At 36.1% G+C, this 14,602-nt stretch overlaps 1 protein-coding gene across 1 annotated transcript in view; it reads right to left on the reverse strand.

Annotated features, from left to right (window-relative positions):
- LOC135773579 (fibrocystin-L-like) overlaps window positions 1-14,602 on the reverse strand; it is a 39,800-nt gene that overhangs the window by 20,773 nt on the left and 4,425 nt on the right. Inside the window, 20 exon segments of the mRNA XM_073812784.1 lie at window positions 332-474; window positions 637-829; window positions 2,254-2,386; window positions 2,636-2,757; window positions 2,854-3,018; window positions 3,198-3,305; window positions 3,403-3,508; window positions 4,586-4,708; window positions 6,013-6,167; window positions 6,358-6,493; window positions 9,125-9,291; window positions 9,385-9,548; window positions 9,661-9,785; window positions 9,896-10,036; window positions 10,788-10,895; window positions 10,987-11,141; window positions 13,233-13,376; window positions 13,530-13,665; window positions 13,775-13,934; window positions 14,097-14,188. Coding sequence (XP_073668885.1) covers window positions 332-474; window positions 637-829; window positions 2,254-2,386; window positions 2,636-2,757; window positions 2,854-3,018; window positions 3,198-3,305; window positions 3,403-3,508; window positions 4,586-4,708; window positions 6,013-6,167; window positions 6,358-6,493; window positions 9,125-9,291; window positions 9,385-9,548; window positions 9,661-9,785; window positions 9,896-10,036; window positions 10,788-10,895; window positions 10,987-11,141; window positions 13,233-13,376; window positions 13,530-13,665; window positions 13,775-13,934; window positions 14,097-14,188 — 2,776 coding nt within the window.

Raw genomic sequence — 14,602 nt, forward strand, 5'->3', positions numbered from 1 at the left:
TGCTTATAATTATAATTAATGTTACTTAATGGATGAATATTTGTTACTTTGAATAATTTCAGGAACACCATATGTATTTTACTTAAATTCCATATCTTTAAAATAATTTATATAAAATAATTTTCATGTATTTTGTGTTCGTTATTCATGTAAAACTACTTTGAAAGAAAGAAACACTCTAAAAAGCCCCATATGAATACATTGATATTTTTTTCTAAATAATATGAATATTATGATTTTTTGACGACAGTCATATTTTTTGCAAGTACAGTGATGCTTTTTATGATTATTAAATAAATATTTGAATATAGGTCCTGTGCTCTTGTCTTACCCAGAGTCACATTGTTGTCTGTTGGGACTGAGCTGAATCCAGAGCCGGTGATGGTGACGGTGGTTCCTCCATACAAGGAGCCCAGCGGTGGAGAGAAGGCTGTCACCTTCAGGACATACTCTATGGTGCTACTAACACCAGCACTGCAAAAACACAACCATTAAATCACTCTCAACTGTATGCTTTAGATTTAACAGTAGTTTTAACTACAGCATACTTAAAAAATAAGAGATATGTGTTTGAACATGCACAAACTGTGCAATATCAAAGTCTGCTGTTATTTATTACAGTGAGTGATATGAGACCTGATTACGGCGTAGCCCTGGTTCCCGACTCTCACACGGATGTCGTATACGGCTGGGCCGAGTGTGGGTAACATGCAGGTAATGTTTACATTGGTCCACTGCAACAATTCACACACGGCCTCACCAATCAAAACCACGCTGTCATTGATCTGCTCCTTAAAATTTGTGCCCAAGATAGTGAGAACTCTAAGACCTTTACCATGAAACACAAAGGGTGGAAAATAATTACTGCTTTATTCAGAGGGTGAAGATTATGAGGTAGATACAAAATGTTCTGGATCTTGAAGCCAAACAGTTGAGTATTGCATTACAGCAGCCAAACCGGCTTTTCTGTCTGACATATGTTAAAGTGAGTGGAATGATCTGCTTTGTACAAAAGAGTTGGAAAACAAAGAGCTCTGTCTGGAGGTCATATGAGAAAGATACAGCCAAAACAGAGGTAGTACTTAAGATCAATAGGTAGGGACACAAAGAGACACTTGACATTTGAATGTGATTTATCCTGTTTGTAAGTATCCTATGTCTGCGGTCTTTATCATCATGATGATGTCTGTCTTAGAACAAACGGCAACAGTATCCATTTTAATTTGTAAGGAGGGGAATTCACTAATTGTACGGCGGCACATTTTCAAGCTAATTAAATTGACAGTTTTACCCAAGATGATTTGTATATGCTAAAACTGAAATGTACTGTTGCTATAAACACTACAAAGTTTAACTGTGATTCTAAATATTTTTGGATTGACAGCTGACTCCGCCCCCCATTTTTGGCCCCTGCACGCACACCAAATATACGCTTGGAATATGTTCATGTTAAATCATGTATGAAAACTGTAGATTAACAGTAGCTGCCACTTTTATTTGTTGTATATTATGATCTGAAATATGAATTTGCATGATCATAAAATGTGTATAAAAAGAAGTCTGTTCTAAGAATAGGCAGCGAGAGTATCGGCGGTTTGCTAACACACAATAAGACCAACTGGCATGATGAATAGGTATAGAAAAACATATTTAAAGATCTAAAGAAATTGCCAGTACCACATTTGTCTCTAATGTAAGCCTTATTTTGGTTAGCATGTTTTAAAGAGCACCCATTGTCCGATTCACGTTTTTAAATTTCCTTTGGTGTATAAGTGTGTATCTCTTTTCTTGGACTACAGCAAAAACACGGATTGTAGGCAACAGTTTACTTCCTGAGATTGGTGATGTAAACAAGACTGAATTTATCATAATTCCTCTCGCTTCGGATTCACAGCCTGTAAGTTAACTCCTGTTGCCATTGCATTGTGACCGAATCTTTCAAACATGGTAAGGAGCGTCACATTTCCTGCTGACATCAGAGGTATTCAGGCCAATTACAGATTAGCTGGCCAATTAGGGAGACAGAGCTTTTCAAATCAGTGCGTGTCAGGAAGAGAGTAAAATCTGGAGCTACAAAAATGTACGGTATGTGGAAAATAATGTGTTTTTTAACCATAAACCCAGCGAACACACTGTATTATACCAAATACACAAAATAACATTGTTTTTAGCAATGAAATAGTTGCTCTTTAATAGGAGACTGACAAATTGTTGAGGATTCATGGACTCATAAAAGGTAACAAAAACTCTTACCGAAAACTGTTGTAGTTTGTGGGCTGACAGCAGTGATGGTGGCCATCAGAGTGTTGTTGTATGTGAAGGAGTTGCTTAAAGATGCTGTTATCTCTCCCATGGTCACTGTAACAGTCTGTACACCTGCTGACCCCTGATTGATTGACATCACACACAAGATGTATATACAGTATGTTTCATGGAGTGCAACATTGTTCACCCATAAATAACTCTTAAATTGTAAACTTTTTCAAAAGAATATACAATTCCCTCCATTATTGTACATTGTACTGCACAGAAAAAGTCGCCAAATTGATATTCATGAATCAAGCTGATAAGGTTTATGTCCCACCTCTCAGATCATTATACACCCCTCAAAAAAATGTAAGCAACGTTCACTTACAGCAGGAACTATGCATCTCAGCTGGCTAAATTCTGCTTCAATAACATTACATGACTGAGTGCCAATGGTGACTGCTGTATCAATACTGAATCCATAACCAAACACAGTCAGAATCGCCCCTCCTGTGAAGCCAAAAAGATCCTGTCAGAATTTTAATAACGCTTAATTGAGATGTTTTGAGCTGCTGGCATGTTTCCTTTAATAGTGTTGTCATGTACCTGATTCACTTCCTGTAGAGGGGTTTATGGAGGTCACTCCTAACAGGTGTGTAAAGTTAAAACTGATGTTGTTCTGGTATCGGGCATTGCCCAGTCCAGAAAAACTCAGAGACACGGGTTGCATACCAGCACTTGCTGGGCCAACTCTGCAGGTTATATAGCTGTCTGTAACACAAACAAATTACATGGTCAGATTTTTATCTTGAAATGCCTGAAATAACTAACAGTGTTATGACTACACTGACATGATCAACAAGCATTTGCATTTTATGAATCAAGTCTTTATAAATCACCAAATTCAGAAAATTCTCATATTTAGGTAAAATTACTGGGCTTTGACTTACTGGTGACTTCTTGGACAGAGCATTCCACATCACCAGTCTTTACAGTGACGTTGCCACCATCAAATCCAGATCCAGTTATGTTCAGAACAGTTGATAAGCCACTGGAACCTAAAATAAAAGTCATACCAACAACACAAATCAATAAAAAACATAAACAAGCAGATATCAGCTTGTACCATACATGCAATTTTATTATTTACTGAACCTTCTGTAGGAGAAATTCCTGTCACTGTTGGTGTCTTAGATTCACTCCAGGTGAAACCACAGTCACCCGAACACCATGATGGGATGCCATTGATGAAAACCTCCACCTTTTAAATAACATGCATATAAATATGCATATGAAAAAAAATTATGGCGCCATTAAATAGGCTTAAAATAGATGATTAAAATGTATAAAATAAAATGCATATTTTTTTGGAAATGACCCAAAAGGTGAGAACCACTGTCCTAAAGTGTGTTAAAGGAAATGTTTACACAAAAATAAACACTCTGGTATTTAATTACCCATGAATTTTGGAAAAGGCATGGTTTCTGTCATCCATGAGTTATTTATAGTAAATTATACCATGAATGCTTTTTTTTCTGTAATAGCACACCTGACCTGTCAAATGTCTTAAAATAACCACCAAAGAAATGTCTTATAACCGTGGTATAAGCGGAATAATTGACTCCGGTCCTTTGAATTATTAGAAAATAATGCACACCTACGTTGTAATGGCATTACCACATTGGGTGTGCATTATTTCGAATAATTCAATGGCCTGCCGTCAATAACAGTGTTCTTTACATGTTGAATCTTTTATTTTGTATGAAATGAAATTAAATAATGACAAGTTAGATTTATAATAGTTTCAGTTCACTCTTATATAGATACAGTATAACTTTGGAAGATGGCACACTTTGCTTTGCGGACTACTTTTCATGCTTGACAGCCTGTGGTGTTAGTATATTTTATTACAGACGTTATGTTAAACTGTAATTTGGCTTTGGAACAACATACATTTAAGTATGTGATGACACAGTGTTTATTTTCAAGTGAACTGTTCCATTAACTGGGACAGTCACGTACTGTACAATAAAAAATGCCTTAGTGAACACCTGTCTGTAACACAAATAAACCTTCAGGCTTCACTTAAGCCATAATCCTCCAGACATGCAAAATACCCACAACATTGAGTACTCAGACAAGAGTTAAACAACCTATTTTCAACTGGCCTTTCAGCTAGCACAATATGTAACACTATTGAAAAAATGCACACTGCAGGGCATTGGGTGCAAGGAAAAGGTTTTCAAAGTTTAAACGAGTTGCCACACCTTTAGAGGACCAATGCACATTGAACAAACGAGTATTGTGATAAAAATCTGTGGTGTGTAAGGAAATGCACCTGTGGTTTATTTGTTGGGATGCGCAGAAAGTCTCCCATAATTCTCTGTTTGAAGAGTCCTCCTCGCTCAACCTCACGAGATGTCACAGAAGGGTTCACGCCGATCACAGCAGAAGAATTAATCTGGTTAACATATTAAATATTAATTTAGCCAACTGTCAACAACAGTGTAAAACAATTTACTTCACTTAGCAGGGCACTAATGTTTAGTAATATCTGCAAAAGCAGGGAATTTTGTCTTTTTAATTACCCAAAACTTAGTGTATCTTTATGCACTAACATACAAACCTCTACACAGGTTCTCAGTCCTTCCAAAAAAAGTTTTCTGTGATTGTTGCGGGCAAAAATCCTTGATCTTGTAGCACGTTTTCTTAAAAAATGTGTTGGAATATGCAAGATATTTATGCAGTTTTATGCAATGAAATTGCGGGAACTTGCAAAAACTGCGGGAACTTGCAAAAACTGCGGTCGCATAATTACTTCACTTCATAATGTTCCCATGGCAACAGGGGACATGGCTGTGATCGAGTGAAGTAAATGCAACATTTTTTCAACTTTCTGCTAAGATATATATGACTTTTTGCTACGAAAATGTGGGGATTATGAAATCATGCAAGCCCCGCATATTTTGCAAGTGGAAATCTGCAATTTATGCGGCAAAAGTGTGGCGTATTTGAAAAAAAATGAAAAAATATGCAGACTTTGGCTGATTATGCATTGAATCATGCGATCGCGTTTTTCTGCAGGGACTGGGTTCTACATGATATACAAGCTCCAAAAGTGGGACATGCAGCACCATAAAAGCATCATAAAAATAACCTATTTAACTCATAAACATGAAAAGGAATATTACTGAAAATTATTAATTTCTCCATTTGTGCATATCAAATAAAATAAAACAGCATAGAGTAAACAAATATGTCAAAAATGACATTTTGTTTTAGCTGAACTGTTCCTTTAAAAGGCTTTTATTTTAGGTTATTTTAGAAATGTAAGATTTAATATATTTTCTTTATTTGAGCTATTTTATCCAAAGTTGATAAAAGTGAAAACTTGAAAAAGTGCAAAAAGGTTAAAAATGAAATTATGAAATTATTTAATTTTCTCATTGCTGTCTAGCAAAAACAACTGAGATATTTAAAAGATCTCATCTGTGATATGTGACCCGTCTGTGAACTCTAGACTATAGTCTCAATCTAATAATCAGATTAAGAGCATCAAAGTTTGAATTCCATCATTGATTTCACATTGATTTCAATATGTGACATGGCCTTACAGTCAATATTAAAGATATACCATTTTTAGATATTTTTTTTAATTATTTTCACAGAATGTTCTTTACATTATGTAGGATGATTTTATGTAGAAAACGGAAGATCTGATAGTGATCATTCTGCTTTGGTGTTTAGCAGTGCATTGCATCTTGCCTCTAACAGTGGCTGATTCCCAGGGACGGTGAGCCATCGGATGTCCCATGTGTAACTTCTGCAATCTCCAGATCTCTGCACGTCTAGCTGGCCAAGTTCTGGAATCCCCTGTAGGGCGAACTGAAGGTCGGCAGCACTGATATCTACGGGCAGACCTAAGGTACGCACACCACACACAAAATATGAAAAACCAGTTAAACTACTGAAGATTGTAGATTTTGTAAAGAGGAAAAACCAGTTCATCACCAATATTTGATTTTAGGACCAAAACATCAAAGCAACTGTGTCTGACATCAAAGAATCTCTAGTGCGTCTATACAGGAAACCAGTAGTTAGCATGTTTACCAGTGACATGTTGACCAAAGGCTGCAATGTCAAAGGTTCCAGTAAGAGGGGGGCTGGCTTTCTGCGGACGAGTAATGGTGACTGTGGCATTCTCCTGACGTTGAATCAATAGATCCTCTGTGCTGCTTTGCATTTTCTACAGGACAAAATTGAAGACTGAATGCTAGTTTTAATGTGAAACAATATGTTGTAATGCTACACAATTAAGGTTTCATAATTATCTGCAGCAGGGCCGGCCCTGGCCAATTTGCTGCCCTAGGCAAGATTTCACCTGGTGCCCTTTAGAATCACAGAATCACAATTGTGTTCCAATCATTTTGCTCATAAACTTATACAGAAACACAAACTGCACAGCTTTGTCTTTTTTCTTTATTTTGAAAATATTTTGGAAACACACACAAACAAACACGCACGCACGCATACTGTGGCTATACTGCACTGAAGCGGCAGTTTAAAATACAAACCCAGAATTTAGCGAACGTCAAGAACAACAAAGCGGAAACAACAATCAGACCGAGACGCGGGATTTACATAAAGTTACACGGATGTTTAAATTTCAATGTTTCTGGACAGAAATACCAACTTGTTCACTTTGTTTGGTATTAATAAGCTGCGCATTGGAGTGCTGGCTGCTCCCCGCGGTGCTGAAGACCAAGACCCACTCTGACGGAGTACTGGTGGCACTTATGCACAGATATTGCATAATCTATTGGAAAGCGGACGAGTCATTAGTTGGGTTAGTAAAATAACGAAACTATAGATTTTAAATAGAAGAAAAAAAGAGATATTTTTTTAAAAAGTTTAAAAATGCACAACTCTTCTCAAGTGGAAGAAAGCTATACTTTTCCCATTACGTGCAACCTATCGGAAAGCGCAGATGAGTTCGTTGGGTTAGTAACGAAATTATAGATTTAAGTACAAAATAGAATTTATATAAAGAGAAATGTTGAAATAAAAAGTGCAGAACTCTTCTTAAGTGAAAGTAACGAATAATAATTATATAATAACGAATAATTGTTTCCAATGGCTTGCACGTAAATATCTGTGCATGTGCCACCAGTACTCCGTCCGAGCGCCTCTTCAGCACCGCGGCCAGCACTTATTAATACCAAACAAAGTGAACAAGTTGGTATTTCTGTCCAGAAACATTGAAATTTAAACATGATTTGTGTAACATTATGTAAATTCTGCATCTCGGTCTGATTGTTGTTTCCGTTTTCTTTGTCTTGACGTTCGCTGAATTCTGGGTTTATATTTTAAACTGCCGCTTCAGTGCAGTATAGAGCTATTTAACAAGCACGATCTTCCGAGATACTATGCTACTAATAATTTATTAATAACTGCTGTTTTCTTGTGCAGAATTAAATATATATAGTAAAATGTTTATATACATATATTTAAAAAAATATTAATTTGGGCGCACGGACGCCCCAAGGGGTCAGCGGCGCCCTTAGCATTTGCCTATTCCGCCTATGCCCAGGGCCGGCCCTGATCTGCAGTATGCACAAATGCACACCCTAAGTAAGGCAAGTTTCTCAGTAAATGTTTTTTTCAAAAAACAATCCTGTCAAACCAAGAAGTTCTAACAATAATCCTATTCATATTTAACCAATAAAGGTGAAATTTCCCAAGACTTTTTTAAGATCAAATAAATATTTGGTCTTCCCATAGTAAGTATGTGAAGTTCAGCTCAAAAACCCCATAGATAATTTATTATAAATAAGTATTTTAGATAAAATTGCTACTTTGTAGGTGTGAGCAAAAATGAGCCATTTTAGTTGTGTGCTTTTATATGCAAATGAGCTGATCTCTGCACTAAATGGCAGTGTGGTGGTTGGATAGTGCAGCCTTATCTCCTTCTGACATCACAGGGGGAGCCAAATTTCAATGACCTATATTTTCACATGCTTGCAGAGAATGGTTTAGCAAAACTAAGTTACTGGGTTGATCTTTTTCACATTTTCCAGGTTGATAGAAGCACTGGGGATCCAATTATAGCACTTAAACATTAACTCTTTCACCGCCATTGACGAGATATCTCGTCAATTAAGAGAAAACATTTCCCCGCCAATGACGGGATTTTCCGTCTTTCCGCAATACCGCTATTATCCTTCCGCAACTTTTTAAACCCGGAAGTATTGCCCTATGGCAAGCGGCTGCATGTCCGTGTCTGTTTTAAAGATCGCTGTGAATCTCTATGAAAAGTCCGTCATAAAAATGGGATTATCTCTGCTTTTTGCTCAAAATGTGGTGTTTTTGCAGAAACCTACCCATATTCAAAAGCTGATTACAAAGGAACCACTAAAGGTAGGATGAAACGGTTTTTTTTTTTTTTTGAAAGCAGAGGGTCTGTTCTTTCATTTGGTATATTGTATGTTTATATATTTAAAGAAGAACATTTTCCGGAAGGCTTTAAACTTTGGTGAAAATCATGAAAAACGCTGCCGCTGGCTGGCAACTTTTTTTAAAAACGCTGGCGGTGAAAGAGTTAAAAAAGTCAGATTTCCATCATGTGTCCCTTTTTAAACTTAAGTGATGTACAAGGACCTAACCCAGTCCCAAGTTTAAACCTAGCACTAAACCAATCCCTAAAATCTGTCTGGCTGTCAGGAATGTTGTCAACAAAGATGCCGACTCAAGACATCTTGCCTAACTGTTTTAAAGTTTTCATGATGACTTGTGAAAAGTCGATGCGTCATAACTATGCTGTTGTATCTTTTAATGTTGACAGAATGTTTTTTTACCTAACTATATTCGATTAACTCACCTGTAGAAAGCCAATTTCAATCAACGGTATACCAAAGGCACAGTTGTATGGTGTCGCTGTGATCTCATAGCTGACTTGTGAAGTGTTTGCTTGTTTCTTTACAGCAAAGCTTGAAAAGAAATATCCTAAGTCGGCAAGAGCAGGTGGCCTTCTCCTCTGCATTATAACTGAGAACAAACACATGAGACAGAATTATACTCTAACAAACGTACTTGTAAATAATCATTTTTTGGCAACAAATAAGTCACTGTTTAGAGTACCATTCGGATCTAAAGCGGTCGCTGCTCGTCCAATGTGAACAGTATCTACGTAGTAAACAGAGTTAGCGCTCTCTCCATACAAACTCAGCTGGAAGAGTCTGTAGTTGGAACCTGTGTATCTTTGCTGAATGGCGTCCAGGAGATCCACACACTTGTATTTCCACCTGATGTTACAAAAAATTGTGTATAGACGTGACTGTGCTATCTTTCAGTAAGTAGGCAACGAATCTTAATAAATGATGCAAGATGACTTTGTGTTTAGATAAATAAACATACTCATCCGTTGAGTCAAACTGCACAGTGAGTTGCATGCTTATGTTCTGGTAAACACCTGCACTGGTCTGGTAACTGAAAAACACTCCAAGTACATTCACCAGACTGCCTTTGTAGGCTGTGCAGAACTACAACAAACAATTTTGAAAAAACAGATCAATTTCTATCTTTGAGGACTTCATTGCCATTCTGAGGAATATTGATTCATTGAGAATCTAAGATGTTTGGTGATGCTTACGGTGTTGTACGTCTGTAGTGGTATTGGGTTGTACGATGCTCCAGATGCTGTATAGTCACTGTAGTCAAAAATAACCCCTGGGTTTTTTACAGACCAACGACCACAGAAAGCTTCAGAATCTGTGACCCGAACTCCTGAAAACTGGTTAACAGAGAGAAAGTTGTATGTGCTTTTGATGCAAGGCCAGTGGTGCTCAAACTTTTTTGCCGTGCAGCCCCCCTTGTGTACAGTGCAGATATTAAAGGTTACACTTTATTTTGATAGTCCACTTTAGACATTCTACTAACTGTAAATAACTTTGCAACTACATGTCAACTAACTTTCAATAATTTGCAACTATACATCAACTAACTGTCATTAGTGTATTAGTAGACTGTAAGGGTTGGGGTTAGGGAAGAGGTTTGGGTTAGTGGAATAAGTTGACATGCACCTGCAAGGATACTTATAGAGAGTTGAATGTCTGTTGAAATATCATCACAATAAAGTGTTAGTAGATATTAAGCAGACAGTCTACTAATTCTCTAAAGATTGGTAGTTGATAAGTAGTTGCAAAGTTACTTATAGTTAGTAAAATGTCTAAAGTGGACTATCGAAATAAAGTGTTACCATATTAAATTATACAATTTAGTGCTGTTTGGTTTATGTTTGATTACACTGAATTTATAATAAATTTATGTATTTTATAAAATGTCAACTGGGGCGCCTATATCTCATGGCCCCCAGTTTGTGAACCACTGCTTCAGGCAAAGTAACCGATGTTGGATTCTTGCGTGTGAATTGTTGCCAAATAAAGCAAATTTCAATTTTAAAATTTTCAATCTTAAAACATTGTGCAGCTTGTTACAATACAGACATTAGTTTGATCTTAATTATCAATGCAAGCTGTACTTACTGCTGTAGCATTTTCATAATCTTTAAAAAATTTCACATTAGAGTTCTCAGTGGTTGGAATCTGTGGTGGACATGTAGCGTTGACCATCACATTTAGTGCAGCTAGCACCTTTAATCACAAAAGGGAACAAGACTGTATAAATACTTTATGGTTTAGATTTTACCAGAAAGTACAAATAAACAAATACAAAAATAAAAACCTCAGTCTCAGATGCATTGAAAGTCAAAGGAGAAGAAGGAACTCCACCCCACATCAGTGTGAAACTCTCCAGACTGGCCTTCCCTTTAACTTCTTCATTAACTGTGATGTTTACATTCGCATCCACGGTCCAATACTGAAGATCCTCAAAATCACCTGAGATTGAGACAATTACAATATTATAGAAGCCAGTTGAGACCGTTCATTGTTTTTTTTTCAGAAAATTATTCCGTCACAACCCAGAGTAAAATATAAATTAATTAAAGGACAAGTTCGGTATTTTAGACTTAAAGCCCTGTTTTCAGATTGTTTATGGTCAAATAGAATGGTTTTGACTGAAATTTCGACATTTTCGGCTGCCCTGAGAATTTTCGCGTGTTTGTGTTTCAGCTCAGACCTCTACAATGGGTTTAATGGTGCACTGGAACAATCCTTCCTAAAATGCATTAAACTTTCGTTTACAAAGACGTGAAACTCACCGAGTGGTCAGGGGTGTTCACTGATATGCTCACACAAAAATCGCTGCAAAAGACGCATTCCAACAGGTAAAAAACGGGAAAAAATTGATTTTTAGGATACAGAAATTGTTCAATTAATTGAATTAGAAACACTGCAAAAATGACTTTCTTATTAGTATTTTTCTCTTGTTTTCAGTACAAATATAAAAAAATTCTTAAGTCAATATGCATTTTCTTGATGGGCAAAATGACCTAAGAATATAAGTCTACTTTTAGACCAAAAAAAATCAAATTTGTGCTTAAAACAAGCAAAAAAAATCTACCACTACTTAATTCAAGAAAAATATTTTTTGCATGTTTTAAGCATAAATTCACTTAAATTTATTTTTTGTCTTAAAGCTAGATTTTTCTTAAGGGATTTTGCTTATCAAGAAAATGCATCTTGATTTAAGATTTTTTAGATATTTGTACTGAAAATGAGACAAAAATACAATTAAGTAAGAAGTCATTTTTTGCAGTGAACCCACAACAATAAAAAGAAGAAAACTTTAAAAAAACATTTTGTCCCCATTTTTTAATTCATAGATAACAACAAATTAGATTTTAATGATATTTTGACCATTTAACTAGGAAATGTCCCCGGTTTTCATTTTAAAAATCTGGTCACCTTATACTACAGGAGCGCGACCCGACGGTTGGAAACTTCTTTAGTGCGGTTTTGGCCGATAGAGGGCTGCAAAGTGAATGTGAAAGTGCCGTTCACCCTGTTTCGAGTGGATGAATGACTGAAACTTTTTTGGAAATGTTATTTTAAGGTAAAAAAAACGTTTTGGAGTTGCTTTAAGGGTTTATGATAAAAGAGACGCTCACGTTTGCCAGATACTCGCATAATCTCATGCAGGAGTTTACTGTTAAGGGAGTGTCTTGCGTGTATTTTGTGAACGTGAGCGTCTCTTTTATCATAATCGGTTTTGACTCGTGTGCAGCAGGCACTTATTTTGACAAAACATGTGATGCACATGGTTCACATGACGCAACAAACACATATTTTGAAAACGCAAGCAACACACAGGACACTCCGAACACTTATTTTGTATTTGCGCCCCTCGGATGAGCAGTCACGACCCGACACAGGTATTCACCCTGTGGTAAATATCTGGGCCGGTAATCATAAAAATTCTTAGCGAAAAGGCTTGCTCCAAAGTGTTATGCGTAGACAGGACTTCTAAGAGTTTCTTTAACAGAGGAGCAAATGGCTGAAAATGAATAGGGAGAAGTGTGTTGCAGATAATGGATAACAGTAGGTTATTAAGATGCTTCAGATTAGATCATGCATTGATCGTGTCTATGAATGATCTTATTAGAGACATGCTAACATCTCCAAAACAGCGCAGACATGTCATAGCACCATAAATTAGTAAAGTTATCGCTACTTGAAGATATTTGGCAGCAGGGAAAACGCAACTACATACGTATCTCAGTCATGATTTGAGTCTTTCACAACGTTTTACAAGCAGGATGATCTTACAAACAATTGTGTTCAAAAAAAGCATTTATGAATATAGTGTGATTTCCTTAAAAATTACGAAACGCACGTCAAAATGATTGCACCGTCAGAAGACGTTATGTAGAAAATAGTTTTAAAATGCATAAGCTAAAATAGGATCTCTCTGAAAGGATTCTTAGAAGCTTTAGGTATACGGGCCTGGGTACGGATCATCTTAAAAGAATCATTTAGAAAATAATTGTAATGTTATCACTCTTTAAATTGTAACACTTGTTAGTTCACCTCTATTTGAGTTGAATGTCACATTGTAAAGTGACTCTGTGCTCAGTTCTTGCTTTGTGACTGTAACCGTGTCTGGTTTAATCGTCCACAAATCATTCAGAGCGTTCTGTAAGTCCAACGCTGAAGCACTGACTGGAATCGGCCCTGTAATATGTAAAACAACAATACCAGTAAACAACACAACAAACATAAAGAACAGTTGGGGAACAAAGTATATACTTTTGGGCTATTTAACCTGATACATCAAAAACATTTTTGCAATATTGTTTGAGTGTGAGGTACTGTACAGTAATGCACCTGTTTTTTGATTTCCATATGCCAGGAAGTAGTACGTGTTTCCACAGATGCTTAGAGAAAAGCAGTCACTACTGATTCTCAATGTCTGCACCTCTTGGACGGCGCTCACTGGTGTCCATCGCTCAAAACGAACCACCTAAAACAACAGAGAATTAAAACACATACACATACAGGTACAATGGTTTCTGTCCTTCACAGTTTTTGCAGGTGCAGTGATGAACTTCATCCAAATAAATCATGTGTACCTGTTTCTCAGGAAAGACACCATAGTTGGTGTTTATCTGCTGTCTCTCATTAACAGCGTCTGGTGTCTGCTGAGCCACGAAAGGACTGATCTCTTTGAAAAAACCTACATCAACAGAAGATACCACGCCATATTCCTGCATTAAAACCTCAATGTAGTACCTGCAAGCACATTAAGACAGGACAGGATTATTTTACAGGATAATCTAGGATGAGGTTGTTACATACAATGAAATATTATAGGAAAAGAGAACAGCTTATCCAGAAGACGATTTTTTTATATTTTTGCATTGGTTTGAATTTTATGGTAAAACATTTACTTACGGTTTTCCTTTCTCTAAGCGCATGACCGCTGACTTCTGGGTGCTGTATGTAAAGAAGCTGTTTGTATAGTAAGGTTGATATGCTATCTTGACCTGGAAAAAAATATACATTTAATTACAATTAAATTTTACATTGTATGTGATTGAAAATCTATTACAACTTTATGGAAGGTATTTTTGGACTTTTTAAAATTAATTAATAAAATTATAAAATAATTAATAAAATTATAAAATAAAAAATAAAATTGCAAAATATGTCCCAAATTTGAAAATGAAATGCTAAAATAAAAATTAAAACATTATATTAAATTATTTCATTTTCATTTTTAACCCGATGAAGCATCATTCCGGCCAAATTGAAAAATTAAATTAAATTGATGATTTGACATTTCCTTTTCAATATAATCTTGAGTCAAGACTGACAATATTAAAATAAAAAGGCAAACTTGAAAAGGAATCTGTAAATACATTTTTAAAAAGGCTTTTTAGCAATAATAGGGACAAAAT

Source organism: Paramisgurnus dabryanus, chromosome 19 (genome assembly GCF_030506205.2).
Source record: "Paramisgurnus dabryanus chromosome 19, PD_genome_1.1, whole genome shotgun sequence".
NCBI lineage: Eukaryota > Metazoa > Chordata > Actinopteri > Cypriniformes > Cobitidae > Paramisgurnus > Paramisgurnus dabryanus.